Source organism: Drosophila takahashii, chromosome 2R (genome assembly GCF_030179915.1).
Source record: "Drosophila takahashii strain IR98-3 E-12201 chromosome 2R, DtakHiC1v2, whole genome shotgun sequence".
In the NCBI taxonomy this organism is placed as follows: domain Eukaryota; kingdom Metazoa; phylum Arthropoda; class Insecta; order Diptera; family Drosophilidae; genus Drosophila; species Drosophila takahashii.
In genome coordinates this window covers 38305676-38332947 of record NC_091679.1, presented here as the reverse complement: position 1 = coordinate 38332947, position 27272 = coordinate 38305676, and the positions used below count along the sequence as shown (strand labels likewise).

The 27272-nt window shown below is 41.3% G+C and overlaps 1 protein-coding gene across 9 annotated transcripts in view; it reads left to right on the top strand.

Moving 5' to 3' along the window:
* Window positions 1-1989: 1989 nt before the first annotated feature.
* Window positions 1990-27272, top strand: part of grh (grainy head) — a 36728-nt gene continuing 11445 nt past the window's right edge. For 2 of the 9 annotated variants that reach the window (XM_044392966.2, XM_044392965.2), the window contains exons 1-8: window positions 1990-3531; window positions 16382-16763; window positions 22581-22721; window positions 22789-23415; window positions 23646-23869; window positions 24241-24403; window positions 26369-26480; window positions 27039-27133. In XM_044392966.2, the coding sequence (XP_044248901.1) occupies window positions 2291-3531; window positions 16382-16763; window positions 22581-22721; window positions 22789-23415; window positions 23646-23869; window positions 24241-24403; window positions 26369-26480; window positions 27039-27133 (2985 nt within the window). In that variant the 5' untranslated portion in view covers window positions 1990-2290. Of the gene's footprint in view, window positions 3532-8767; window positions 9178-11793; window positions 12154-16378; window positions 16764-19046; window positions 19208-22580; window positions 22722-22788; window positions 23416-23645; window positions 23870-24240; window positions 24404-26368; window positions 26481-27038; window positions 27134-27272 lie in introns of those variants that run through there. The other 7 variants (XM_070213912.1, XM_070213911.1, XM_044392968.2 and 4 more) reach the window with 5 other exon arrangements.

The window sequence follows — 27272 nt, the reverse complement described above, 5'->3', positions numbered from 1 at the left end:
TTTCCTAATTGCCTTTCGACTTTCTTCTCCAGTTGATGGTGGGTAATCGTTTTTGATTTTGATGTTGATGTTGGTCTGTGCCAAAAACTAGTCTGTCTATAAGGCAGACACACGCCGCCGCATGACACTGACCTCACCTACTAACGGAACCCGCAGACCGGGCCCGAGGAGCCCCCGAGATCGTCGGGTTGAACTCGCCGGCTTGGGCTGACAAAACGGGTTTATCCACAACATCCACATCCACATCCCAGCAGTGAACTCTGCGGCAGCAGCGGCAGCATTCGTAATTTTTTTTTGGCTTTATCATCAAACAACAATATGTATGGGGGAACTGGGAACTGGACCTGTACCTGTACCTGTAGCTGGACCTGAATCTGAGTCTCGGCCTGAACCTGGACCTGAACCTGGGCAAGGCGTGGAAGTGGAACCAGAAAGTCAGCCTTCTGGATTAGGTCAAGGATTGAGACGCTGCTACTGCTACCGGTGTGTTTGGCATGAGGTGTATATGGTGTGGATGGTAGATGCTTGATGGCGGATGGTGGAGAGTAGTACCTGTTCTCAACTTGTTGTCGATGTTGTTTTGTTCGGTTTCGGTTCAGTTCAGTTTCAGTTTCGGTTTCGGTTTCAAAATCCCTCATAAACATGTTTTGCTAACTCGCAGATTCTGGACTATTAACAGCTGATGGACTGACTGGTTTTTTTTTTCTTTCTGTTTTTTATTTTGTTTGAGCCATGCAGCGGTAGTACTCTGTGTTTAATTTTCACACAAAGCCCCGTTGTAAACAAAACACAAATATGGCTGAGAAGTTGGCGTCTCAGTTGACGTCGGCAGAGCGACGGTGGCAGCGACGCTTCTTCCACCTGTTTTGTTGCTTTTGTTACTTTGTTGTTTTGCTGTTTTGTTGTTTTGCCGATGTGATGAACCGCGTTGAGTTATGCAGTTACACGTTTGACATTTGCGAAGGAGTCAAACTAGTTCGACGGGCACGTGTGTGCAGGCCAAGTCGGCTTATTTATTTTTTTCCGTTTTCCAATTTCGTGTTTTGTGTTTGCCCCCTTTTGTTTGTTTGTTTGTTGGCTGGTCTGTTTGGTGTGTGCTTGCAAATCGCTCATCGTTTGAACCCGTTCCGCTGGCTCTTCCGTTTATGTTTGCCTTTTTTGTTGTAGTGTGTGTGATGGGGGTGTGTGCGGACTGCATTGCAGGGGGGGGACTTCGGGGGGAGGGGAGCCCAGGGGCGCCAAGCAGACTGCCGCCAGACACTCTGCCACTTTTATTGTTGCTTTTGCTGCCTTTTTACTGCCTCATCGGTTATTGGCGGGGGAGGGAGAGGGGCCTTGCCAATTGGAAAACACCTTATAGCATAGCCCATGATTCACACTGTATTTACAGGGCTTTAACTGATGGGTCAGACCACCCCGAAAACGTGTTGATTACTTCCAACGAAGCTATTAAAATTAAAATTACTTTTCGTGCATTTTAAGTTATTAAAAAAATGCAATCATTTGTATTTTCAGACTTTTCTTTATATAAGTGTGTCGTAAGCCTTTAAAAAGCTGCAATTTTCGAAAAGAAAGTATTTTTTGAAAGTTTAGAAATAATATTGATTTTGCATTTTGTATAATTGCAAAAATTTTTATATTTTGTATTAGAAACTATTCAGAAATTTTAGCAGTAAACTTAAACAAGTTTATCAGTAATTCATTTATTTTTAATATTTTTTTGGAGTGAATATGAAGTTCAATTATTTTATTTATTTTTTTTTTTTTTATATATTTTTTATTATTATTTTTTTTATTTCTTAGTTGCTAAATATTTTAATTAGCTAAGCAACACTTTACACCTTTCTTTTGTTGTTGGAAACAGCTCTTCAGCCTTGGCTTTCATCCACTTCACAAACTAAACTAGGCTAAATCTCTATCTAGCTTTCCCACCTGCTATACTAATTATGACCATTGTTTCGTTTCTTCTCCGTCTAATTGCAGCTGAGCTGAGAACGAATCGAAGGAAGTTCCTTAGTGCCATAGAATGCGGTAATTGAAACAACGAATAACGAAGAACGACTAAACCATCCGGAACCGGAGCTACATAAATCGAACGAATAGAACTCAACCACAAAGTGCCTTCCATCAAACCGTTGATACACACAAGTGATATTTATTATGTTTATACTTGCCAGCAATAGCAACAACCACAGGGGATCACGGCATCGATGATCAGACCACGACCAAGTCCTAGTGCAATCCGGAATCCAGTTCAAATTAGTTCAGTAAGCCGAAGCTACCACGTATAATGTCCACATCCACCGCCACAACGAGCGTAATCACGTCCAACGAGCTCTCGCTGTCCGGCCACGCCCACGGTCACGGCCACGCCCACCAACTGCACCACCACAGCCACAATCGCCTCGGCGTAGGTGTGGGAATCCTCAGCGACGCCTCCCTTTCGCCCATCCAGCAGGGCAGTGGCAGCGGCGGCGGGGGCAACAACAACACCTCTCCACTGGCGCCCAACGGAGTGCCCCTCCTGACCACAATGCACCGATCGCCGGACTCACCGCAGCCGGAATTGGCCACCATGACGAATGTGAATGTCCTGGATCTGCACACGGACAACTCCAAGTTGTACGACAAGGAGGCGGTCTTTATCTACGAGACGCCTAAGGTGGTCATGCCACCGGATGGCAATAATTCGGATGAAGGTCATGCCATCGATGCTCGGATTGCGGCCCAAATGGGCAACCAGGCACAACAGCAGCAGCAGCAACAGCAACAACAGCAGCAGCAGCAGGCGGAACACCAGCCGCTGGCCAAGATCGAATTCGATGAGAACCAGATAATCCGGGTTGTGGGACCAAATGGCGAGCAGCAGCAGATCATCTCGCGGGAGATCATCAACGGGGAGCATCACATCCTGTCGCGAAACGAGGCTGGCGAGCACATTCTCACCCGGATCGTCAGCGATCCCTCCAAGCTGATGCCGAATGATAATGCGGTGGCCACGGCCATGTACAATCAGGCCCAGAAGATGAACAACGACCATGGGCAGGCGGTGTATCAGACATCCCCCCTGCCGCTGGACGCCTCTGTGCTGCACTACAGCGGGGGCAACGACTCGAATGTGATCAAGACGGAGGCTGACATCTACGAGGATCACAAGAAGCATGCGGCTGCCGCAGCTGCAGCCGGGGGTTCCATTATCTACACCACCTCGGATCCGAATGGCGTGAATGTGAATGTGAAGCAACTGCCCCATTTGGCGGTACCTCAAAAACTCGATCCCGACCTATATCAAGCCGATAAGCACATAGATTTGATCTACAACGACGGCAGCAAGACGGTGATCTACTCCACCACGGACCAGAAGGGCCTGGAGCTCTACTCGGGCGGCGACATCAGCAGTCTGGTGTCCGATGGCCAAGTGGTGGTCCAGGCGGGCCTGCCGTATGCCACCACCACCGGAGCCGGCGGACAGCCCGTCTACATTGTGGCCGACGGCGCCTTGCCAGCGGGAGTCGAGGAGCATCTGCAGAGGTGAGTAATTGCCCACAAGGGGCGTTTGACCTAATGAGTAGCAATGGGGTAGCTATGGGAAAGGAAGGGTTGCTCTTGGTCCACTGCCAAGTGCTTCGGTATTGTGCTCAAATTCCATTGAGCTGTGCCCCTTAATTAGTGGCTAAATTGAAAGGGTTCAAAGTAGGGATGCAAAAAGAATACTTATTTGAATGGTTCGCTACATTGTATTTATAAACTTTTTGGAATATCGAAAAATCGTATTGAATTCAATCAATCCCACATGCTGATAAGAATTTATATAAGGAACGTTGTATGAATATGAAAATAATATATTTAAGTAGGGTTTGAAGTTTAATAATACATTCAATCATTTTATAACCTAATTTGGTTCCAATTTATTAGTGTTAAACATATATAACTTAGAAGAAATACTTCTTAAGCTTGCACTCACTGAATTTACATAGAAAAAGTGATGGAAATCTAAAGAAAAAATCAGTCTGCAACTCAAGACCACGTTTTATAGATTTAAACCAAAAAAAAAGTGAGGATTGTAAAAGTTTTAGCAAGTATCATATAAGAACTAGAACTTTCTCTATCTAACATTCACCTAAAATAAAATGCGAACTTTAAGAATCGCCTAAAAGCGTCTCTCAAATATTCAGTAAGATCTTATATCTACTGTTGAGCCTATGTTCCGGTTAATATCCTTAACCCAGAGTCCAGCCCACTCAACTATTCACTGAGCGCTGTTCTATCGGCAACATAAATCTCGACTAATTGCCTTCGTCATGGCGGCCAGTTGCAGCTGGAGATTTGAGTTGCTGCTGCTGCTGCGGTTGGTTACCACATCAACATCTTAATTGGGGACAGCAGAGTTTTAGTTTCGACTCGGTTTGAATCCCCCTTGAGTCGTGGTCCTTTCAAATCAATGTTTGTCATTTGCATTTCTCATGCATTTGAATTAACCGCTCTTGCCGCGCGCATTTTACTGTTAATTATTGCGATAGGCCAACCGGCAACGGCAGCAACATTGCTGCAGCAACAGCAGCAGCAGCAGCAACGGCAATACCAATAGCAACGCCAGCGCATTCTGGCTTTTCCCCTTCCATTAACCAAACATTGAGTTCAGGCCGGAGTCCTCATACATGCCCATTCCCCAATCCCCAAGCTCCAAACTCCATGCTCCATCCTCCATTCCCCCAGTGGAATGACAGCTTCCGTTGTAACTGTTTCTTCTATACGTTATTGCTGCCCCTGCAACAGCAACAACAGCAACAACAGCAACTTTGGCATTCTGGCGTGCATCGAATGTGCAAGTAGGCGAGCTAATAACACCCAGATCCAGCACCAGGCTCCTCCACGGAAACCCTCATCTTCATCCTCCATCCGCCACCGATCCGCTTGGCAATTCATTTCAGAGCAGTCGACGTCGAGCGGTGGTATGCGCGGGTAATAAAAATTTGAATATAAATTAATCTAATAGAGAACCGTTAGCGTTAGGTGAGATGCAAGCGCAGCCTCCTTGAGCAAGGTGCCGCCTCGGACCATGGCAACTAAGTCATCGTCATCTGCATGGATCGCCTTGCCACGCGGATCGTTTGGATCGTTGGCCACTCGGACATCTGCAACGCCATCGCCATCGCATCTGCATCTGCAGCCACATCAGACTCCTCCTCAGCCTCCTCCTATATTCTTACACAGGAAAAAACTGAATATAGATTCTTGATTTGATTTTATCAGTTAATAGAATTTTTAGTAGACTTAATTCAGGGTTTTATTAGATTAGGAACTTAGAAGGGGAAATCAAATTTATTTTAAAGAGCAAAAAACTGAGAACCAAGAATTATTATTTTAAAAATTAATTTCTTAAAGGACTTTATAAAGAGAGATATTGAACAAATGATTAGAAAACCTAGATAATAATGTAAAATACCACAAAAAAACAAAACAAAACTTAAGAAAAGATGGACATTATTTTATTTATCTTTATGACTCATTTATATTACTTTATGGTAAAAATGTTCTTGAATTGAACCAAGAATTTTGTTCCGAAATTGTTCTTTCGCAGTGCATTCTTCTAATGCCAACGTCCCATCCTGTTATAGCGGAGGATGCTGCCGCTGCAGCAACAGCAACATCAACGGACACAGCAGCAACATCGCTGGTTCGTTTGGCCGGCGTGCATGTTGCATGTGCGGCAAGGTCCATAAATAACGACAAAATTGCGTTTCCGCATATGGACCGAGCAAACGTCGTCTTCGATTCGGACTTTGGTTGCTTTTGGTTTTGGTTTTGGCCTGGCTAAAACTGAGACTTTGGCATGCCGTTGAAGACGCTGCTGTTGCTGTTGCTCTTGGTTGCGTGTTGCTCTTGGCTGTGGCACTCTCGGTCTTTCGGTCTCTCGGCCTCGGTTGATGTACAGTTTGTTTTGTTTGCTGGCCCCCATGATAAGCAGCTGAGGACATGTCCACATCCACATCCATGCTTACGTCCACGTAAAATGTCTGCATCCCAAAAGTGTTCGCCTTGCCACGTTTTCATTAAAGTCAAATTAAAGCGGCGACAGAGACAGATCGGACTGGGGATGGCAGTCTGTATATATAAGGCCCAGTTGACCTTTGTTTCGAGCCATCCTTTCCATTGTGTCTGTCTGTCACCGCATAACATATCCCTTGCAGCGTCTTAATTTACACTGTGCAGCATGTTTTTTTTATGTGATATATGATAAATAAATACACGAAATATATCCTTTGATATTATAAAATTAAATTCATATCTACAAAGAACCTTAAAAAAAGTATTAAAAACAATCATTTTTTATTTTCAACATTACACTTATCAACACAATACCTAAGCTTAAAGCTCCATTGACAAAAGCTCCATTAATTGCATTTGCAAATTAAATTGCAGCCACGGGCTAGAGAAGTGGCTTATAAAGTTTTTATGATTCCCCGAATTAGCCAGATTATTCGGTTGAGTTGAGTGCAAAGCAATGTACGATGTACGATTTTATTATTCTCGCCATTTGGCAATAAAATTGTTTTATTGTTTATGCATTATCCATTATTTAGCCGCACGAAGACTTATGCAACCGCGCCCCAAAGCGGCATAAATTCGTATAATTTCTTTAATTGCCAATTCAAGTGTTTTATTCGATTAAAAACACAGAGGAAAACGAAAGCAATTCTCTGGATTAAAGTAATCGTTAATCTTTAGAAGACTCTAAGTATAAAGACTAATTCAAGAAAATATTAATGGGCAACACGAACTTAAGTATTTATATTGTCTTTAACATTTAAGTAATGTTCGGTTTAATTTATAGGCAGCTAAAAATATGTAATTTCCTTTTTATATTTACTGAAAGACCGTATTACCATAATCCTTTGTTATTCTTGTTATTATTAATTTGCTAAACAACGGCAGATGTCTAATCCATAAAATATCTCTAAATTGATAAGACGTCATTTGCATTTCCTTTCTCATACAAATTACCCTTTGACATTTAATAAAGTTATAAAAATAGAATCTCCTACGTAAATTGGAAATCAAATTCGTATCCAAGCGAAGCTTAAAGTGCAATAATATTTGATGGCCGTGAAATAAATTAATAATAATTAATGACGAAATCGCTTCGTTTCGAATTTAAACTTTGACATTTGCATAGCTGAAAAGTTCCCCCAACCTATTTATGTAGATCTCGCGTGAATGGAACTAGCTTATTCTCTTGTTTTCGCTTTTTTTAACTTTTTTCCACACCCCAGTTTTGTAGCTCAGTGCAGGGACTTTTTCCTCATTGCGATGCGGAAACCCCACAAATTGTCTGAAATGAATGCAGTTTGTGAAATTTCCATACACAAGGATAACCTTCGGGTTTTAGCCTTCTGATCGGAGTGTTCGCGGTCAATGCGCATGTCACACGCACTCACACGCTTTCAACCCAACCCAAGATATATGTATGCCCACACTCCGTATATATCTTATATAGCTCTGCTTACTTTCACTTTACCCGATCATATTAAGTTTCTGAGCTGTAAAACATATTTTATCTCGTTTTTTTCCTTCTTTTTTTGGTTTTTTCCCCTTTTGATTTAACATTTTTTTCGCTACTCCTTTAGTTTATTTTAATTTTTCACTTTATTTGCCGTACAGTGCGTTTCGTCGGCATAGCGACACTTTTAGTGACACTTATCGGGGAGATAGAACGCGACTGTCTCTGTCGCTCAACTCACGAAATCCCCCCTCTGGTCAATCCCTCCCTCTCGCCATGTTAGTCCCCTTGATTGACAATATTTCAATATTTTTACTGTTGTCGCCGTTTTACAGCATCTCGAAGAGAGGGGTTTCGAGGGGGCAGGGGGTTTGTATCACGAGGGGAGGGAAGGGGCAGCGACACGGACCCCAAGTCACTGTCACGCATGCGCTTGCAAATGGAGCACTTCTATACCCTTTCTTGACCAACGGATACATTGAAAAAGTTAGGAATGTTATAAATTAGAAAAAAGTTAAAATAACATTAAAAAAGGTTATTTAACATTTTCTTAAATTCAGTATTATTTCAAATCCAGAATTATTGCAACCTTTAGAAAATTCGTTTATATTTTTATAGTATCGGATAACCAATTGGGTATTATAAAGGTATGCTAAGTATATCTGTATTTTATTGATCAAATGTAAGTAATTTCAGAACGATAATCTTGAATATAGAATTTCTATTCTTTTCTTAGACTACATACATAGATTAATTTAGGATTTGGTATCAGCTTAATAAATCTCAGTTCCATTTAAGAGTATTCCCAAGTCACTTAGTTAATCAAGTCAATTTGTCCAGTTGTTGTTATTGCCTTTTTGTTTCTTGCTTCTCATTTTATTATTATTAATATTAAAAGGTGCAACAGCGTTTGGACATTTTGATACAAAAACAAACCTGTTCACCTGCGCAGTCTACCTGCAGCAACAGCAACAACAACAACAGCAAGAAGGAGATGGCGACAGAGTGAAAGAAAGAGAGAGCCGTACAGATAGTGAGAGAGAGAGGTAGATGGAGACGACGTTGAGGAGACAAGAAAGAAATATGTTAACACAATTCAGCGTCTCATACGCTTTCGACTGTCGCCTGTTGTTCTTGTAGTTTGTATGTTGTTGTTATTTTGTTGTTGCATTTGTTGTCATTTTGTTGTTGCTGTTAAAATTTGTTGTTATTTTAGTCTCTCGGCTCCACTCCAAAACTCTGAATTGGCGCTACAAGTTTATCGAACGCTCAAAGTGGTTTTCAGTTGATATCGAAAAGCCACAAGGTCGACAACAGCATCAAGTTTATAAATATATATATTTATATAGGAATATATGTACGGCATAGCGAAGCATACTTACATATGCCAATATTTGTTTATATGTACTTAATGTTGTTGTTCTTTCGAAAAACTCAGTAAAAGAACGCGCGTAATCCGCTTAAAGTTAAAATCTCAACGTATCTTTCGGTTCGGTAATGCGGTAAAGTGCATAAAGGAGAAAAAATGGTGAAGTGTTATCAGCTGCTCGAAAGCTTGATCAGTGAATGATCCCCAGGGATCGTAAAGATCGATTTTTATTGAAATCAACCATGCAGGAGGCGACGAGCACTACGAATTATGCCCTATCGTACACGGATTGGATGTCCGAGCCACGGTACAAAGGATAATAAAGATCTCAGACAACGTCCATCTGCAGGCATTCGATGATATATCTCGGATAAAGTGTGTACTTCTGCCCCGAAGGATCTGAAGAGTGTGTGTGGCTCCTACGGATTGTGTAACTTTTATAAGCTGGCCGCAAAGCTTTTGCTCTAGGCACCATATGGAGAGTATCTCGTATCTGTAGCTCTCTTGTATCTTTTTTCCAATATGGCAGCACGATGTATCTTTGTATCTCTGTGCGAGTGTGTGCTGCTCTCGGGCTTTCGGCTGTATCTGCTGATAATATTGTAGTAATTAATGCGATACGAATGAGAAATTTATTGCCCACGCCCGACAACGCTGCTGGCCATCGCATATATATATGTATGCAGAGCTATATACCCCGCAGATCCCGGGGCCATTTGCATAAAATATGATCATGTAAATGACACAGACCAAAAAAGAAAGAAGTAAAATGAGTGGAAATAAAGGAGAGAAACAAAACAGAGAAACCAACAAAGCGGCCAGAGACCAAAATAATGGTTAAGATTTCCATTCCCATTTCGATTTTCCCGACCCAATCAGAATCTTGAGAGGTTTCCCACACTCGCCGCGATGATCGGTCAGAAAACGAAAAAGGGGCGACAGATGGCATCCAAAAGGATGCGCCGAACATATAGAAAAAATTAATGGACCTTCGTTTCTATATCTGTTATTGTTTGCGCCAGACAACAATCTCGATCAATCTGCAGCTTCCGACCGCCGAAGGGGTTGAAAACTTTAGGCCCATTCGGGGCTACGCTTAGGTAACTAAGCCCGTGTTCGTGTCCGCTTTTATGCAAATTACATCGCAGGACCCTCGGACCCGCGAGATGCGAATGGAAATTTCAACAAAAAGGGGTGGTTGCCTCCTCGCCGGACACGGACAGCGGTCTGAATGGGCCGGAGGTGCGATGTCCAACGTTGAGAAACAATGACAAAAAGGTGCAGCCACTCGGCCGTGACAAATATGCCCAAGGAGATTCGAAGGAGAAGGACTTGCATGTGAATCCCGAACGAATCCTTTTCAGCGGGTCTATTTGGCTGGCTGAAAGCATTATGCAAATCAGGGGCTTTGTTTCCCCCTTTCAGAAGGACCTGGACGAGTCCTTTATCTTCCTCGGACGGTGTCCGAGCAAGCTGCGTTGTCTGCTAATATCAATAATGATTTCCTTAACCGTTACGGCCGTCTTGGGATTAGGGATATATATGTCTAGATATATATTCGTTTGAGTTTGTTTGTAAGGCAGCTGCCGCGATTCTCGCCAACCGGTTTGCTGCCCAGGGATCACCTTGCCTTGGGCCAGCACTTCCCAGGCTGAGTTGGAAGCCCCGAGATTGCGCGATTCCGACATCCCGAGATTCCAACAATCCGACAACCCGAGATTGCCATCGAGACCACAGCCGTCCTGCCTCCTTTTCCATTCTGGCAAAAGTATAAAATATATTTTTCGCCTTCAGGTGGCAGCAAATGCGCCACAGGGTTGCCATTTAGGGTTGTGTTCTCGGCATTTGTTGTGTTTTTGTTTTCGCCAAACTGCTCGCTACTTGTTGCACAATTGGACCGCTCCAAGGGGAGTCGCCGAGTGGCCGAGGTGTTGGCCTAATCACGGGTTCGCAATCCTAAGTGCTTGGATTGCCAAAAAAAAGCAAGAAAAAATGAGAAAATCAAGAGGTTCGAAAGATTAAATACCCTAAAGATTAAATTTTGTATAGCATACTTGGTGGGGTTTACAAAAGGGCAAAATAATCGAAAATAATTTTACATTTATCTGTATGTGCCGTTATTGAATGTATTTAAATTCCAATCAATTTAAAATATTTTAAAGAAGCTTTGGATTTTTAAAACCTTTTATTTTAAATGAACATGAGTACATAAAAAGTCACAATTTTTTGTTGCAAAAATCCGTCCAATCTAACTAATAAATCTGTCAAAGCCTTAGGTTTTATGGTATTTTTGTAATCCCAATAAAGTCGGAACCACTTCCTTTTTCCTGTTGCATAAATCTGCTGAAAACCAAGTATACCCCGTGCATTCTTCAAGTACCGGGTGTGAAAAAAGCTTCATGGGAAATAAATAATTAGTGAATGACTGCTGCGGACCACTTGCAGAGTCCAGGGGCAGGGGCGGCGGCGGAATGAGAAGGGGGCTGCGGAGGGGGGCTCACCGGCGTCCAGGGGCGGGGCAATGTGTTAACAAAAAGTTGACGCTTTTTTTTCGGGCCATGCTCTTTGTTTTTTTTTTCTTTCTGTTTTCATTTGATGGCGCTAATAGCGCTAAACGAATCAATTCCGATGCCGAAAGCAGTAAAAAGTTGCCGCAAAACTTACAAATCCGTAACTGAGACGCACACACAAATGAGAAATAAAAAATAAAACACACACATTCGGATATTATCGGACGCACCTGGCCCGAAATTGATTATGTAAATAGTAAATAAATAGGAATGAAAATGCTAATGATGCTGCTGGATTGCCAAAAAACTAAAAATGCACGCACATGGGCGTTGTCTGCGACTGTCTCTTTTGAGGCCACGCCCAGTTTGAATTTTTAAAAACCCCTATAAAAAAAAAACTCTTAAAAAAACAGGCGAGGCTTCGGCTTGGATTCGCTGCATTCGGGTCATGTGGAAAGCGATTCCCAACAGCAGGAACACCAGCTGCTCCATCATTACTACAATCAGAGTGATCCGGTGAAGGATCAGGGTTTGGGTTTGCCTTTAACCCACCACCCTCAGCAGGATCATCATCATCAGCAGCCCCAAAGTCACCACCTCACTGCTGCCGGTTTAATGCAAGCAGTGGCTGCGGAGATCCAGTTGAACGGGGATCAAGAGCAACTGGCTCACCCACATCCCACACCCTCCCAAAATAGTCCCTATCCAGTATATAGCTATTATCGCAGCGAAGGCGAAAAGGAGAATCATGGTACTACTGATCTGCCCTGGAGGTAAGTCTCCACCTGAAAAACAAGGAGTCTAAGTTCCAGAAAATCCTGTTTTCTGGCTTTAAAATCAAGATAGCTCATAAAATATTTGCTCTACTTGCTTTTATTTTAATGAGATAATAAAGCTTACCAAAGTAGTATCCATTCATCAATAAAACATGAGCTTTCGTTTACAAATTTTTAAATTAAATTTGGCATAAACAAGTTTTTGACCAAAGTTAGTTAAGTGATTATCACAAAAGCAACTCAAATGGGATATTTTTGTTAGCACTAGACAAGTGGGTACCTAAAAGAGGTTATAAAAACTTTTTCAAGCTCCTTTTAATCTAAATTAGGGTTCTTCAAATAAATACCTTTTTAATATTTAGAAAGTTTTTTGGATTTTATTAGTTTTGATAAGTAAAATATGTCCCTGATATTCCCTATTTTACACTTAAACCCATTTTTTACAATATTTCATAACTCTACATTTATAGAAAAATATTCTTTTTCTGTCGAAATGGCTTTCTGTTTTAAGTGCAGCGCTTATTCAGTTCGTGGAAATGCGCGAAAAAGCGCGGCACGTTGCCTCGTTTGGGGTTATGAAACCCAAATCCAAACTCAAACCCAAGACCAAGACCAAACCCAATCCCAAAGGCACAGGCAAACCCACATGGATCGCTGGCGAGTTCTTTGCTTCGGTTTCGTTTTATGGAGCCGAGCTGGAACCGTGATGAAACCAAACAGTAACCGTAGTTCGGCAATTCGGCCGGGGGCCTGGAAAAGGTCGCGCGTCTCGGCACTTGGCTTAGAAACACAATTAAAAGCCGAGAGACGGCGATATGGGCAGCACTTTGGCTATCTAATAAATGTGTGCCTGTGTTCGCTTCCCCATATCCGCTACGTGATTTACACGGCCTGACCCTAAAAAGCGGAATAAACGGTCACATATCGCATTACGAAAAAATAAAAATAAAGTAAGGTAGAGAAAAAATGTTATAACGCGGGCAATCCGAGTGTCATTTTTAATAGCGAAAATGTTCTGCAGAACATAAAAACAAAAAACGTATATTTTTTTTGTACCCATGTCGATGTCCGTTTTGTTGTTTCTGTTTTTTTTCTTTCTTTTTATTTGTAATTTTGCTGAGGACAGCGAACAGAAAAGTCCGAGAAGCCAGAAAACAACTTCGGGTGAAAAACCGGGACACCGGGCACGAGGGAGACAAGTGCCACAAAATGGGGCAAGCGATCGCAATCGCAGCGTTGTCAACTTGAGCAATGCCAAAAAAACAGAAAAAAAAATAAAACCTCGAAATGATACAGAGGTAAAAACAAGAGCAAAAGAACCGAATGAAATCGCTTGCAACAGCTGCTAACGGAAGAACGGACTCACACACGCGCCCGGAATTTGTATCTGTGTGAGCCAAGGTGTGGCGCAATTTCTGTAACGCTTGGAATTTGCATATATGCAATCAATATCTATGCACAAATTAAGACAAATTGTCGAAAAGCTTGCTGAAAATTGGCCATATCTGATGGATTCGTATAAACTCTATTACCAAGATTGCAAATTGGGTCTAAAAATATTCTAAATTCTAGAAACTTAGGATCTTATATGTATAAAATGGCTTTTAAGACAATACGAAAATAAGACAATAATAATACAAGAACAGGAGTCAAGAATGGAATAATCAAAACAAAGCAGAATAATCAATCAACGAAGAACCAGTCCCAGAAGCAAAATCAAGTTTTGCATAAGAAAATCAGTTCAGTTCTGGAATTCCAAATCTGGATTCCTTTCTCTGTGAATGAAATATCCAGAATATTATAATATTTAAAAAAATTAGATTTTTGGAAACATAAAATAAGAGGTTCCTTGAATGATTAAATATTTGAGTATTTTACTAAATTACACTGTGCAGCATTTTTAGTGCTTTTTAAATTTACCTCGATGGATGCTATATTTTTGGATTCGTTACGAATTCCCAAGTTAAACTGCGTTTTCCAAAAAGTGCCCCGACGCAAGGATTCTTAGCAAAAGGACCTCAAAGTTTGAAAAATGCTGAAATTTCCCAATTTTGCGGAGTTCTCAGAGGCAAATGGATGCATGATTTGATTCGATGTTAAAGTTTTTTAAAAGATACACTCTTTATCTTTCAAACCCCATACTTAGAATAATTTTAGGATTTTTTTTAAGGCATAAATAAATTCCAGAAAACATAGTCAAAAAACTTAAAAACATACAGCTGCGGTCAAAATAGTAGTAGTGTTGCCGCCTGTTTATTTAAAAGTTTGTTGTTGTAATTGGTCTTTTCCCGGTAATATTGTATTGATCATAATTTTACTATTAGACTAATTGGATAAAAAAAGTGACAACATCAAACCCTTAAAAACACAGGGCGGCAATACTACTACTATTTTGACCGCAGCTGTATGCATTTATGTTTTTTGACTATGTTTTCTAAAATTTGTTTCTCCTTTAAAAAAAAACCTAAAATTATTCTAAGTATGGGGTTTGAAAGATAAAGAGTGTATCTTTTAAAAAACATTAACATCGAGTTAAACCATGCATCCATTTGCCTCTCAGAGCTCCGCAAAGTTTGCCAATTTCACCATTTTTCGAAATTTGAGGTCCTTTTGCTAAGAATCCTTGCGTCGGGGAACTTTTTGGAAAACGCAGTTTATATTGGGAATTCGTAACGAATCCAAAAATATAGCATCCATCGAGGTAAATTTTTGATGCTGCATAGTGTTATTAACTCAAACGTTCTGCTAGCCTCTTTTTGCTAAAACTATTAATTTTTTTTTAAATACACAATCTTACAATAATAATGCCGCCATTTTAAACAGAACTCAATATGAATATGTTATGAAATATTGTTTACCCGAAAGATCGTTCAGAACCGTACAGCGAATATCTCTTCACTTTGGTGTACAATTTACCCAAAATATGCTGGTTGCCCTTTTTGCTGGTCAAAGGGCGGGGTTTCCCTCAAAAGAGCTTTAATTGTGTCTGAAAAGTTGGTGGAAATAATTCCGCAAACGAATCCGGTTTTCCAGCTGCCAGGACTTTTGGTTTAGTTTTGTTTTGTTTGTTTGTTTGACCTTGGTGCCTGCGAGTGCTGTCTACCTCTAGGTCGTCTCTCTGCCCCTCTAACCGCTGGAAAAATGCCAAAAGTTATCCATATTCGATTATCACAGACGGCGACAGGCATCATCGCAGCTAATTTACGACTCTTCCTAGAGTTGTCGGCGATAAAGCGATAAGAGATCGAAAGATCGAATGAATCGAAGGGGCAAGGCATCATATCATGTCTTGGGGGATGCCGCTAATTCCCCGTCTCCATCGTTTCTGCCCGGTTTGTTTTTATATTTGTTGCCAACTCGAGCTGGATGCTGGCCAAAAGCAGTTGTTGTTGATGTTGCTGGTGGTTGTGTTGCTGTTGTCGTTGTGCCAGGTTTTTCTGTCTGGTTTTTTATTTTTGTTTTTTTTTTTATTTCCTTTGCACTTGCTGCAGGCTGAATTCTGGTTAATGGTGGCTGGTTGTTGCCCCGATTGCTCCCATTTGGGCGGGTATCCAGGTTTTGTGAGCAGCGCACAGGTGTCTCCGTCTCCGGTGAATGAAATTAGCCTTGCCGCAGTTGCCTGGCTTGATTGCATGATTGCCCAGGTGATTGGCGAGCGCGGGTTTGATTGATAAGCGGCCTAATGGAGTTATTCCATTTGTGGGGGTGTCGGAATAAGCCGAGCAATTGGGTGCTATTACTAGATGGTGGGAAATACATATATCTCTTACTAGAAAAGGTAATCCGTGAACTTGAGTGATTTACAAATGGTTTTATGTGGTCATATTATATTCCTTTATATTCTTACAGAAATATAAATCAGGTTTTTTTAATCTTAATAGGTCAAACAATTTTTAATTTAAATAAAGAATATAATTATCACTATTTTGTGTAAATACAAGGCTACAGAAAACATGTCTTCTCTTTTTATTCTTCTAATTAAATATTTTTAAATCATAAAAAAGTTATCTATAAAAAAAACTATGTATATTTTAGGCACAAATAACTTTTAAATATGTTCTGAATACAAAATCTTATGTACATACTTTTATAAGACAAGATAATTTCTTGTTTTTGGGGGATATTTTGCATACCCTGATTGCAATAATAATAACACCTATTAAACACCAACTAATGCACTATATGGCGCTTTTTCTCCCTCTCCATCTGAATTTTTGAACAGCAGTGGAAAGCTCAATGGCCAGACCACACCTATCGATGTCTCTGGCCTATCGCAAAATGAGATTCAAGGCTTTCTGCTCGGCTCACACCCCTCGTCGTCGGCGACGGTCAGCACAACCGGCGTTGTCTCCACGACAACGATCTCGCATCACCAGCAGCAGCAGCAACAGCAGCAACACCAGCAGCAGCAGCAACATCCCGGCGATATTGTTAGTGCCGCTGGCGTGGGGAGCGCGGGCTCGATTGCCTCCTCTGCGGTGCAACAGCAGCAGCAGCAGCTAATTAGCATCAAACGAGAGCCCGAAGACTTGCGCAAGGATCCTAAGAATGGCAACATTGCCGGTGCAACAACAGCAAACGGACCGGGCTCGGTCATAACGCAAAAGGTAGGCAAACAAAAAAATAATAATTAAACAGAACAAAAAACATTCTTAACAACCATTCAAAAACTGCTAGAAAAAAAATGAAAACAAATCTGTAAAGAAAGGTTGTTTTTACAATAGCTGAGTCCTCTCAGCTGGAAGCTCTCTTAGGGAAAAATATAATGGACACGCACGCAAATTTCAATTTAGCAGCAAACACTTCTACACGGGGAAAAAGCAATAATATTAAGAACACTCCTTCCCCTAAATAATTTATAAAAATATTAAAAAATGTTTTCTTATAAAATTTAAAAATATGAAATTTAATACGCTGTCGGTATAATTACTATTTGGTTTTGTAATCAATCTGTAAAACAGCATTTAAATACTAAATATTAATATTAGGTTTAAGGAAAGCCATAAAAAAAGTCTTATTTAATATTACAAGCCGTAATAGAAAATCCTTTCAAGTTATATATTACAAACATTTTTAAACATTTTGACTTCTTTTGAAAGACCTAAAAATTGGCCCAATTACAAAAGTTTTTTGTATATCTATTTATATATATTTATGATCTTAATATGGCACATATTTTTTAATAATTAGTACTTCTTATTGCAAAAGATAAACAATATCAAAATTTAGCACTAAACATTAGGGCAAATTTAAAGCATTCTAAGCTCTAATTTCTCTCCGTGTACATAGCATGCAATATGCAATATAAATTTGTATTTGCGGATAAGCTTTGGCTTAGATCGGCAGCCCATGCGATCTCATTGCGAATACCATTGCGAGACCCATTCTAAAATACCCATTCCCACTGCCCATTCACAATCATCATCAGTGGAGTGGACAACCCCAATCAGCGGCGCATCCTGTGTGCTACATCAATTAACGATATGTTGCTGTTGTTGTTGTTGTTGCTGTTGCTAGCTGATGTTGCTGCTGCTGCCGTTGCTGTTGCTACTTCAATTGTGGTTGTTGCTGTCTAACAGACGTGCAATTGGTCTGTCAATTGCTGGTGTGAGTGAGTGTAGCATGAGTATTGGGTATACTCATGAGCAATGAGTATTAGTGGTTGCAGCCAATACGAATCAACGTCGTTTTTGTTGTCGTGTCGCTCGTCGTTCGTTCGGTTCTATTGAAATAGCAATAACAATAACAGCAGCAACAACTACATTAGCAACAACAACATAGCAGCAGCAGCAACAGCAACAGCAACAACAACACTAAGCCTTTGTTGCTGCACGGCCAACTGTTATACACCCATTGAGCTGTTATACGATCGTGTGTGTGCGTACGTGATTTGTATGGTGCTCTCGCTCTCGCAAAGGCTTTAGCTCCATAGCCCCATCTCGCTCTCCCATCGAACCACTTCCTTTGCCCAAGTTCGAGTTGCATGTTGCGAGCCGAAGTTGGAAGCGCCTTCCACTTTATCACACGCAAAGAAAAAAAGGAACAACCATAATTAAATGGGAAATTGCAGTAGCAAACTCTGGGCGACAATCGGCAGCGATAAGTGCGCACTTCCGGCCGTTCGCCTTCCTTTTCCTTCGACCTGACTTCGATTTGGCAGCGATTTGACTCCATGAGAGCAGCAAGTGCAATACAGTCGATCTTCTATAAAGCAAACTAGGTATTGCCAAAAGCTTAAAAAATATATCGAGTCTCGAGAAAATCAGAAATCTTGTTCTTATTTATATAAGGTATCAGTAAAACTTTATTTCTGCTGTTTAAAATTGTTTCTTAATTATTTTGAGATTTATATTGAAATAATATTTTTTATATTAAAACGTTTATATAATCTTTACATGTAAAAAAAAATTAGAATTTACAAAATTCGTATTTTTTGGATCTATAAAAATCGACATATCGGAAAGAAATATTTTGAAAAATATTATCTAGCAATTCCCGTTTTCAAAGTTTGTAAATTGAATAAAGTTTACTTCGACTTGTAAAGTAATTCGGGCAATGTAAGCTCTTCTTATGAATGAGTGCTTAGTTGTTCGAGTTAGGGAGATCGGACTTTATGCAGCAAGTGCAGCTATTTTTTAATATTGCTGCTGCAGCAGCTGCAACGCCCTGTCCGTCCGGCGGCTGGCCCATCCCCTCCTGGCCGCTCAGAATATTGCGACAGGCGCGGATTCCAACCATTTTGAACTGATATGAGATATACAGGGGCGAGTGTGTGTGCGTGAGTATCTGTGTTCCAACTGGCCGACGCAACGACTGCCGACTGCTGGCGACGTCGCTTACCTGGCTGTCATACCTGGCAGCGATCGGCGGCCTTTAGTCAGTCGTATCACGCTGTCGGAGTAGGATCGTATCGCTTTCGAGTCCGATTCCGTAATAGCCGCTCGCGATCCGTAACTTATCGTAGTATATTGTAACCGAAAACCAATCGATCGGTCGCAGGGGATCTCAAAATAAATACAAAAAGAGAATACAGAAAAAAAAGACAGTGAGTGTGAGTGGGTTACCGATACCGATACCGAATACCGAGTACCTTTTGCCTGGAATGTGGGCAGCAGTAGTGCAATATTCTTTGTGGCATATCAATATCGCAAAATCCACCTGCGAGTCAAATCAAAACCATGAATCAAACAACAACAGCGCACGCGCAGCAACACAACAGCAGCAGCAACAGCAACAACTACACAGCAGCAACAGCAGTTGCAGCAACAACAAACCACAGTGTGTGGGCGCAACGCGTTGCCTTTCAACACCCACGCGCCATACAAGTTCGCTGCCTAAGTCTTTTGTTTGGCGCGCATTTCTTAAGGCCAAGAATCGAATCGAATATTAGAGGGTGGGTGGGCGAGAGTGCGGCTTATGAAATTCATTCAACAGAATCCAGCGAAGCTTAATTGCCGTCTCCGTTTTTATTAAGCATTAATTTGCTTACCAGCTAAAAACAAAATACAAAAAAATAAGCAAATAAATATTAAATTGCCTCAGTCACTGCACAATTTGCATGCACTCTAATTTATTGTGCATTTGTTGCATTGACAGTTAATTATTCTTAATATTTGTCTTATTAATTTACATACACACACACACACAGATACTCACACAGTTGCCATAGTTTAAAGTCTAAGGTTTCGCCAGATTAATTTATGACCGAGAATCGGAAAACATATCAATTTTGTACTCTTGGCAATTTATTTATTGCTCTCCGGGCACCGGAAAGTGTAATCATTAGACGCTGGCATTTAGATCTTGGATTAGCCAAACAACTCTCTCTCTCGGCGCTCTATTTAAACTGGGTGGAGATAAATCTCCACACATCCAATTGCCTCATCGGCTGCCTTTCTAATTGCTCCAAATCTTCGTTTGGCTTATCAGTCGTTTACTGCATTCGGCGGATTTCCCATTTTAAATTGATTCGCCAAACAATGTATGAAATCTCTCTTAACGACTGCCGATTGCTCAATTTATTCAGAGAATTTCCTTAATTTCCTAAAATGAATCATGAGATATCTTAGTGAGTCAACAACTGAAAGTAAATTTAAGAAATTGATTAACTCTCCTATCCGAGATTTTCCAATATCGAAATATAAGTCCATAGCTTCCAAGAACCTGATACGTAATGAAGAGCGGTTAAAACCGGAAAGCATTATTAATAATAATTCAATTAATAATGGAAAGCCTACATGATGTAAGAAGATAATTGTATAGACAATGATCCAACAAACAGATTGACAAATGAGATTTTTCAAAAGAAAAACCATGCTATTTTTCTGATAACTAATTAAGATTCATTATCATTAATTTCGTATATCCATAACTGATAGAGTACTCACTTAACGGAAGTTTTAGCATCAGCCAAACAATTCGAAAACAACCTTGAAGGTTTATTGCTCTTATTAAGAGTTGAATTCAATTTAAGCCCCGACATCTAGTAAGTTTTCAACAAAACTGAGCACTTTTCGAGGGCTGTTAGTCACGGGTTTTCCTTACCGAGAACATCACAACACAATTACAACATCAAGGAACCATTAAAAAATATTTTATGAATGCAAAACAATTTTTTTCTTCTTTTGGTTTTTTGTTTTTGTTGTTCGCATCCATATATGAAGAAGATGTTTTTGTTTTTCTCGGCTTTTCGTTCACTTTATTTCCGAGAATTAACGATATTCATAAAACGCTCGAGCCGAAGAAGAAAAAAGTTTCACTTTTTATCATTCCAAAAGGCATTAAAATAGTTAATTGGCTTTATTTAAATATTTTGTTATTTTTTCCTTTGTCTCGCTACTTGTTGTTGCCTTTGGTTGATTTTGGTGTTTTTTTTATTCCTTCCTCATACATAAATATGTGCCAGAATCGTTTGACGCTGGTCGCTACTTAGCATAATTCTAAAAGCCCAGCCAGCCCCGAACGTCTCCGCTCATAACCGATAGCTCAGTTATACCATATAGCTTATATAGCTGGCCACAACAACAAAGGCTAAAGCTAAAGATTCGGATGCGATTGACACACGCACCACCACCAAAAAGCCAAAAGTTAAAACCGAAAAGCCGAAAAATCGAAAGACCGAAAAGCCAAATAACCAAAAGCAACAAAGTATCTTTGTATCTTTGTCTCCGTGGATCGATCGTCGATCGGATTCTTCAAGGCCTTTTCTGACGTTGCACGTTAAAAGTTTAAAATGCAAATTGATTTCGATGAACAAATTTAATTAGCTCGCAGCTAGAATCTTTTACTGATGCTAAATTATACAAGAGACTCCGACCACAACGGAAAAAAAATGGAATCGGAATCCAAAAAAATCACAGACGCAGACACAAAAACCTCTGTATAAATTTGAAATCATTGAGACGAGGAGTTGAGTTAACCGAAATAATCAAAGTAAAGACCATAAATTATTACAAGGGTTCTGCGCAAGTGTGTGTATATGTGTGGTGGCCAAAAGTGTAACAAAAATTACCCCCAAAAAGTTAAGACCCAAAACGCTGTCAACCGGTTTCGATCAAAGGCCAGACAAATAAATAGTGACGTCTTTTCGGCTTTTCGGCTGGACCTGTGTCTCTCTCTTCGGGGTTTCACTTTCTTTAGACCAAAGGCAATCAGCAGCTCGCTGCTAATTCCGATCTCAGTCCCCCGATGTCTATATATACCATATATATATAGCTTAAGACATGAATTGACCACACTTTGCTCTGTATTACCTCATTTAGCTTCGTGCGTTTGTCTCCAAAAACGTTTGACATTTTCGGGCGGCCAATAAAAAAAAAAACAATGATAATTAACATATGCATATAGCCACATATATATATTTCAATCCGTGTATATATCTGCCGTATATAAATGTTGATTTTTTCGCGCTTTTTTTCTGTATATTTTTTAATTGGTTTCTTTCCACTCGACGACAACAACGGAGTCGACGGCGACTGTTTCATTTCGTTTTCGTATATACCATTTTTTTTATAGCCTTTTATTATAAACTGTACTTGTTGACGTTATTCTCAATAAGCTGCTGGCTGCTGGCGACCGCTGTTGTTGTATGAATCATGGCTGAAAAGAAAAATCAAATCAAATCCACACAATCATGGCCCAAAAAGAACGCACGCACAATTTTGTCACCTCGTTTCTGTGGGGTTTCTGTGCGACCTTCTGTCGGCTGGCCAGAGAAACACAAAAATCCATCAATCACTGGCCTTTTGAGCTATTAGATATTACCTATTACCGCTCAGCTATTAGCCACAATGACAGAATATCTTGTTGTCTCGGTGGATTCCTGAGCTCCATCGATCAGTTGCTCAGCCCCCGGATTCCAAGTCGAGCTTTAGATTTAAGTGTTCCAAGAACAAGAATCGAAAACAAACGTCACTTTCCCGCAGATCTTGCACGTGGATGCACCAGCGGCAAGTGAAGCTGACGCCACTGAATCGGAACCAGGATCAGACTTAGGATCAGGATCGCCGGAAGCAGCCAGACTAGAGATGTATGCAACCACGGGCGGCACACAGATCTACCTACAGGTGAGAACTCTCGAGGGGAGCGAGTGAGCGATCTAGAGCCAACCAACTCAACCCAACCCCACTGCAGACCTCACATCCCAGCACGGCGAGCGGAGCGGGCGGTGGTGCCGGTCCAGCAGGAGCAGCCGGTGGCGGCGGAGGCGCCGGCGGTGTCTCCTCGATGCAGGCCCAGAGTCCCAGTCCGGGTCCCTATATCACGGCCAATGACTATGGCATGTACACGGCCAGTCGGCTGCCACCCGGTCCCCCGCCCACCAGCACCACCACCTTCATTGCGGAGCCCTCCTACTATCGGGAATACTTTGCTCCGGATGGCCAGGGTGGCTATGTGCCGGCCAGCACGAGATCTTTGTACGGCGATGTGGATGTCTCTGTGTCGCAACCCGGCGGAGTGGCCCTCACCTACGAGGGTCGCTTTGCCGGCAGCGTTCCCCCGCCCGCCACCACCACAGTGCTCACCAGTGTGCACCACCACCACCAGCAGCAGCAACAGCAGCAGCAGCAGCAACAACAGCAGCAGCAACAGCACCACCAGCAGCAACATCATCCGCAGGATGGGAAGAGCAATGGGGGAGCCACGCCCCTCTACGCCAAAGCCATCACGGCGGCGGGTCTCACGGTGGATCTGCCGAGTCCGGACTCGGGCATTGGCACGGATGCCATCACACCGCGGGATCAGACGAATATCCAACAGGTATAGACTTCGATAGACTCCAAAGAAACCAAAAGTTCCTTAGCCAATATTACTTAGATTACTTAGAGGTAGTCCATCGCATATAACACCATTACTAGGTATATTAAATATTAAATAGTAGAGTGTTTGCTTAGAGCGTGTCGTGTCCATTAAACCTTTTTATATAATAATCATTATAATATCGAAATAATTGTAATATTTAACTCAAATGATTTCCAATCCCTAAACAGTCCTTCGATTACACGGAGCTGTGTCAGCCGGGCGCGTTGATCGATGCCAATGGCAGCATACCCGTCAGCGTAAACAGCATCCAGCAGAGGACGGTGGTCCATGGCAGCCAGAACAGCCCCACCACCTCCCTGGTGGACACCAGCACCAATGGATCCACGCGATCGCGGCCCTGGCACGACTTTGGCCGTCAGAATGATGCCGACAAAATACAAATACCAAAAATGTAAGTTCTTGAAAGATAACTTAGGATACTAGAACTCTTTAACAGCAGGAGTTCATTTAAAATTTAGGTAAAATCTTTTTCAAAAACAAAATTAAAATGACAAAACTAAAACCAGTCTTACATATTTATTACTCCAAATAAAGTTCAGCTCTTATCAAAATTAAAATTCTAAAACTTGAGTTCTTAAAAAATACTATAAGCTGGATTATTCCTTAGAATATATCTATCAGTACAGTTCCGTACCTTTAAAAGCTAGTAATTAGTATTTAAAAATAATATTTTATTTCAAACCTTTCTCTAACAAATTTATTACCCAACTTCACCCCATTTCTAACCCCATAACTACTTTACTTGATAATTCCCCCCAATAGCTTCACAAACGTGGGCTTCCGATATAACCTGGAGAGCCCCATCAGCTCATCGCAGAGGCGCGAGGACGATCGCATCACCTACATCAACAAGGGTCAGTTCTACGGAATAACGCTGGAGTATGTGCACGATGCGGAAAAGCCCATCAAGAACACCACCGTCAAGGTATGGATCCAAAATCTATATATTTCCATAGCGGATAAGGTTTAGAATGGGGGTAGGGGGGCTTTGTCAATCAAGTTCGTGCTGCTTGTTTTCCATTCTTCGGTGTGTTTTGTTTATGCCATCAACACCACATGAACACATGAGCATTGAGAGTAGGAAAATGCGAGGCCCGAGGCCAACCCTTCGTTACCAGGGCGATTTGTCAGGGAATCTGTGTCGGCTTCTTAGGCGGATCCTGTACATAGAGTCCTACCCCGAGGTGCGATCGCCACCCCTTTGCTCAATTACACCCATCCCATATCCTGGCTCATGATAAATGATACTGAGAAAGCGAGTGATGAGAATTTGAATATTCCGTTCAATGCAAATTGCCGCCAGTCGTTCGGTCTTTCACGACGAATGTTTGTTCAGGACGATCGCTCAAGGAGTAGGAGCTATAGAGCTCTAGGGCAGGACAATACCCGTCAACATCATCAATCAGATAAGCTTAAATGACGTCTGAAGATGCAAATGCAAATTGAAAACTGAACCGTTGAGAGCCCAAGAATGACATCAAAGTTACTGTTGAAAGTGGTAAATGGGTTGAGGAAATGCCCTAGAGGAAACGGGAAGCGGAACTGTGTGCTAAGTAAACAACAATTGAAATTGAAGGAATACGCAGACGAATAGGAATCCGAATCCGATTCCTTGTCATTTGCATACGCAAAGAGAGCGATAAGAAAAAAAAAGAATAAAGAATGAAACTTGCAACAGAAACTTGAAGAAACGAAGCCAAACGAAATGTAGAGATCTTCAGATACGAGAGCTTAACCTTCCCCTAACACTTCTCAAGTTCTCGATCAGGCCGCTTGGGCTCTCAGATTACCATAAAAGTGCCATATTTTGCAAGGCTCGACAAAAAAGTGTCAAAATTAATTTACGAGTTTATTTGTTTAGAGCTACGCGCCCTTTTTTCCAGATCCGAAATGAAAAAGAAAACTTCCCAACACTTTTTACGACATTTGCATAACGCAATCTAACGGGAAAAAATTTAGATCCAAGAAAAATGAGACCCGAAATCGGGAGAAAAAACTGAGTATAATTTACGAGCTGATTAGCCCATGAATATGTAAAGACTTCCGCAGTCCCGAAGAAAACACACAAAAATATTTATGCTGTAATCAGTTTACCCCCTGCCTCAAGAAAAAGATGATCCTGGCAGGGGTTGCTTGCAATTTCGAAACTGTTTCCTTTTTTGGGAACTCTTTCGCTATCTCTGCGCTTCCTTAATTATTCAAAATGTAAAAAAATAGACACATAAATGATAGAGAAAAAATGCAAATGCTGGGAAAACAATGGGCCTGCGATGAGCAGAAGATACAAAATGTGTTGGACATTTTTCTGCTAAATCGAATTCGTCCCTTTGTCCTCGCAGGGCCTAATCCTTTTGACTTTTAAGGCGTAGGGTGCGATCTGCCGAGTTGTGAGTTGAGTGTCACAACGCATATATGTCAGAGCAATGAACCCTTGGTGAATCCTTGGGATAGTATAAACGGATTAGGAAAATGTCTGGAGGAACATGGCATTTCCTCGCAGATAAAGATCAACTCCCAGCCAGATCGCTTTCCTGATCGAGGAAAATGAATTGGCCCTAATTTTATCAAGGCTGTTTATTTTTCGGATTTTCTATTTCAATTACAAAGATACCATCTAAATTTAGTTTTATGTCTACAAAAATTAAGGGTTAAATTCAAGAATTAGCATATTCAATTGGGAAACCTAAACTACTGGGAATCAAAACTCCTCTAAAGAACTACCTTTCCAATTCAACCATTTCCTTAACTCCACTTTAGTGCTTCCTTTTAAGAGAATACCATAATTGAGATGAGTTAATTTTTAGTGCCCTCTTAACTTAGCCTCGCACTTAATTTAATAACCATATTTGCTTTCTGTTCTGTTCTGCTCTTTTCTATTCGACCGACGCAGAGTGTGATCATGCTAATGTTCCGCGAGGAGAAGAGCCCCGAAGATGAGATCAAGGCCTGGCAATTCTGGCACAGTCGTCAGCATTCCGTGAAGCAGAGAATCTTGGATGCAGGTGCGTAAAACCAACTTCGACTTACGAGTATGCCCAATCCCAATACCGAATACCCCTACCCCTATCCCAAATCGAAAGAGAAGTCCAGCAGCGTCGGATGCTCGACTGTCCATTTGTATTGTCTAGTATTTCTAGCAGTAAATTGTTGCTTTTTATTGAAAGGCCCGCAACGTTCCAGGAGAGTTATGACATTGATAAACGCGCATCGCGCGGCGGCAGCAAACTGCGCTCCGTTTGTTTGATTGCAGATAATCTCGGTGGCTGTTTGCGACTTGCAACATGGGGCAATGCTGCATCTGCCACTGCTGCCTGGCCCATCAAACATAACTCATTAGGCACTTGTCACTGGATGGCAACGCAGAAATTTCCTTAATTGTTAATACAAACATATTTTCCAATGTCCAAGCTCTCGCCTCTTTCAGCCTCTTTCAACTCCTTCCATTTTTCGCATTTCTTTTGCGTCTTTTTAACCGCGATTCCCCAACCCATCCATACCATACCATACGAAACCAAACCAACCCCCTCTGATTATCTCCTCCGACTGCTCTTCTTCGCCAGATACAAAGAACTCGGTTGGCCTCGTTGGCTGCATCGAGGAAGTGTCGCACAATGCCATCGCCGTCTACTGGAATCCGCTGGAGAGCTCCGCCAAGGTAAGTTCTGCTCATTCTAGATCTCATTTCTATGGCAATCGTAGTTATGGAATTTTCAAGTACCCTGTATTGAAAGGGCATGGTCTTTTTATACAAAGTTTATACAAAGTTTTTATACAAAGTTTTATACAAAAAAAAC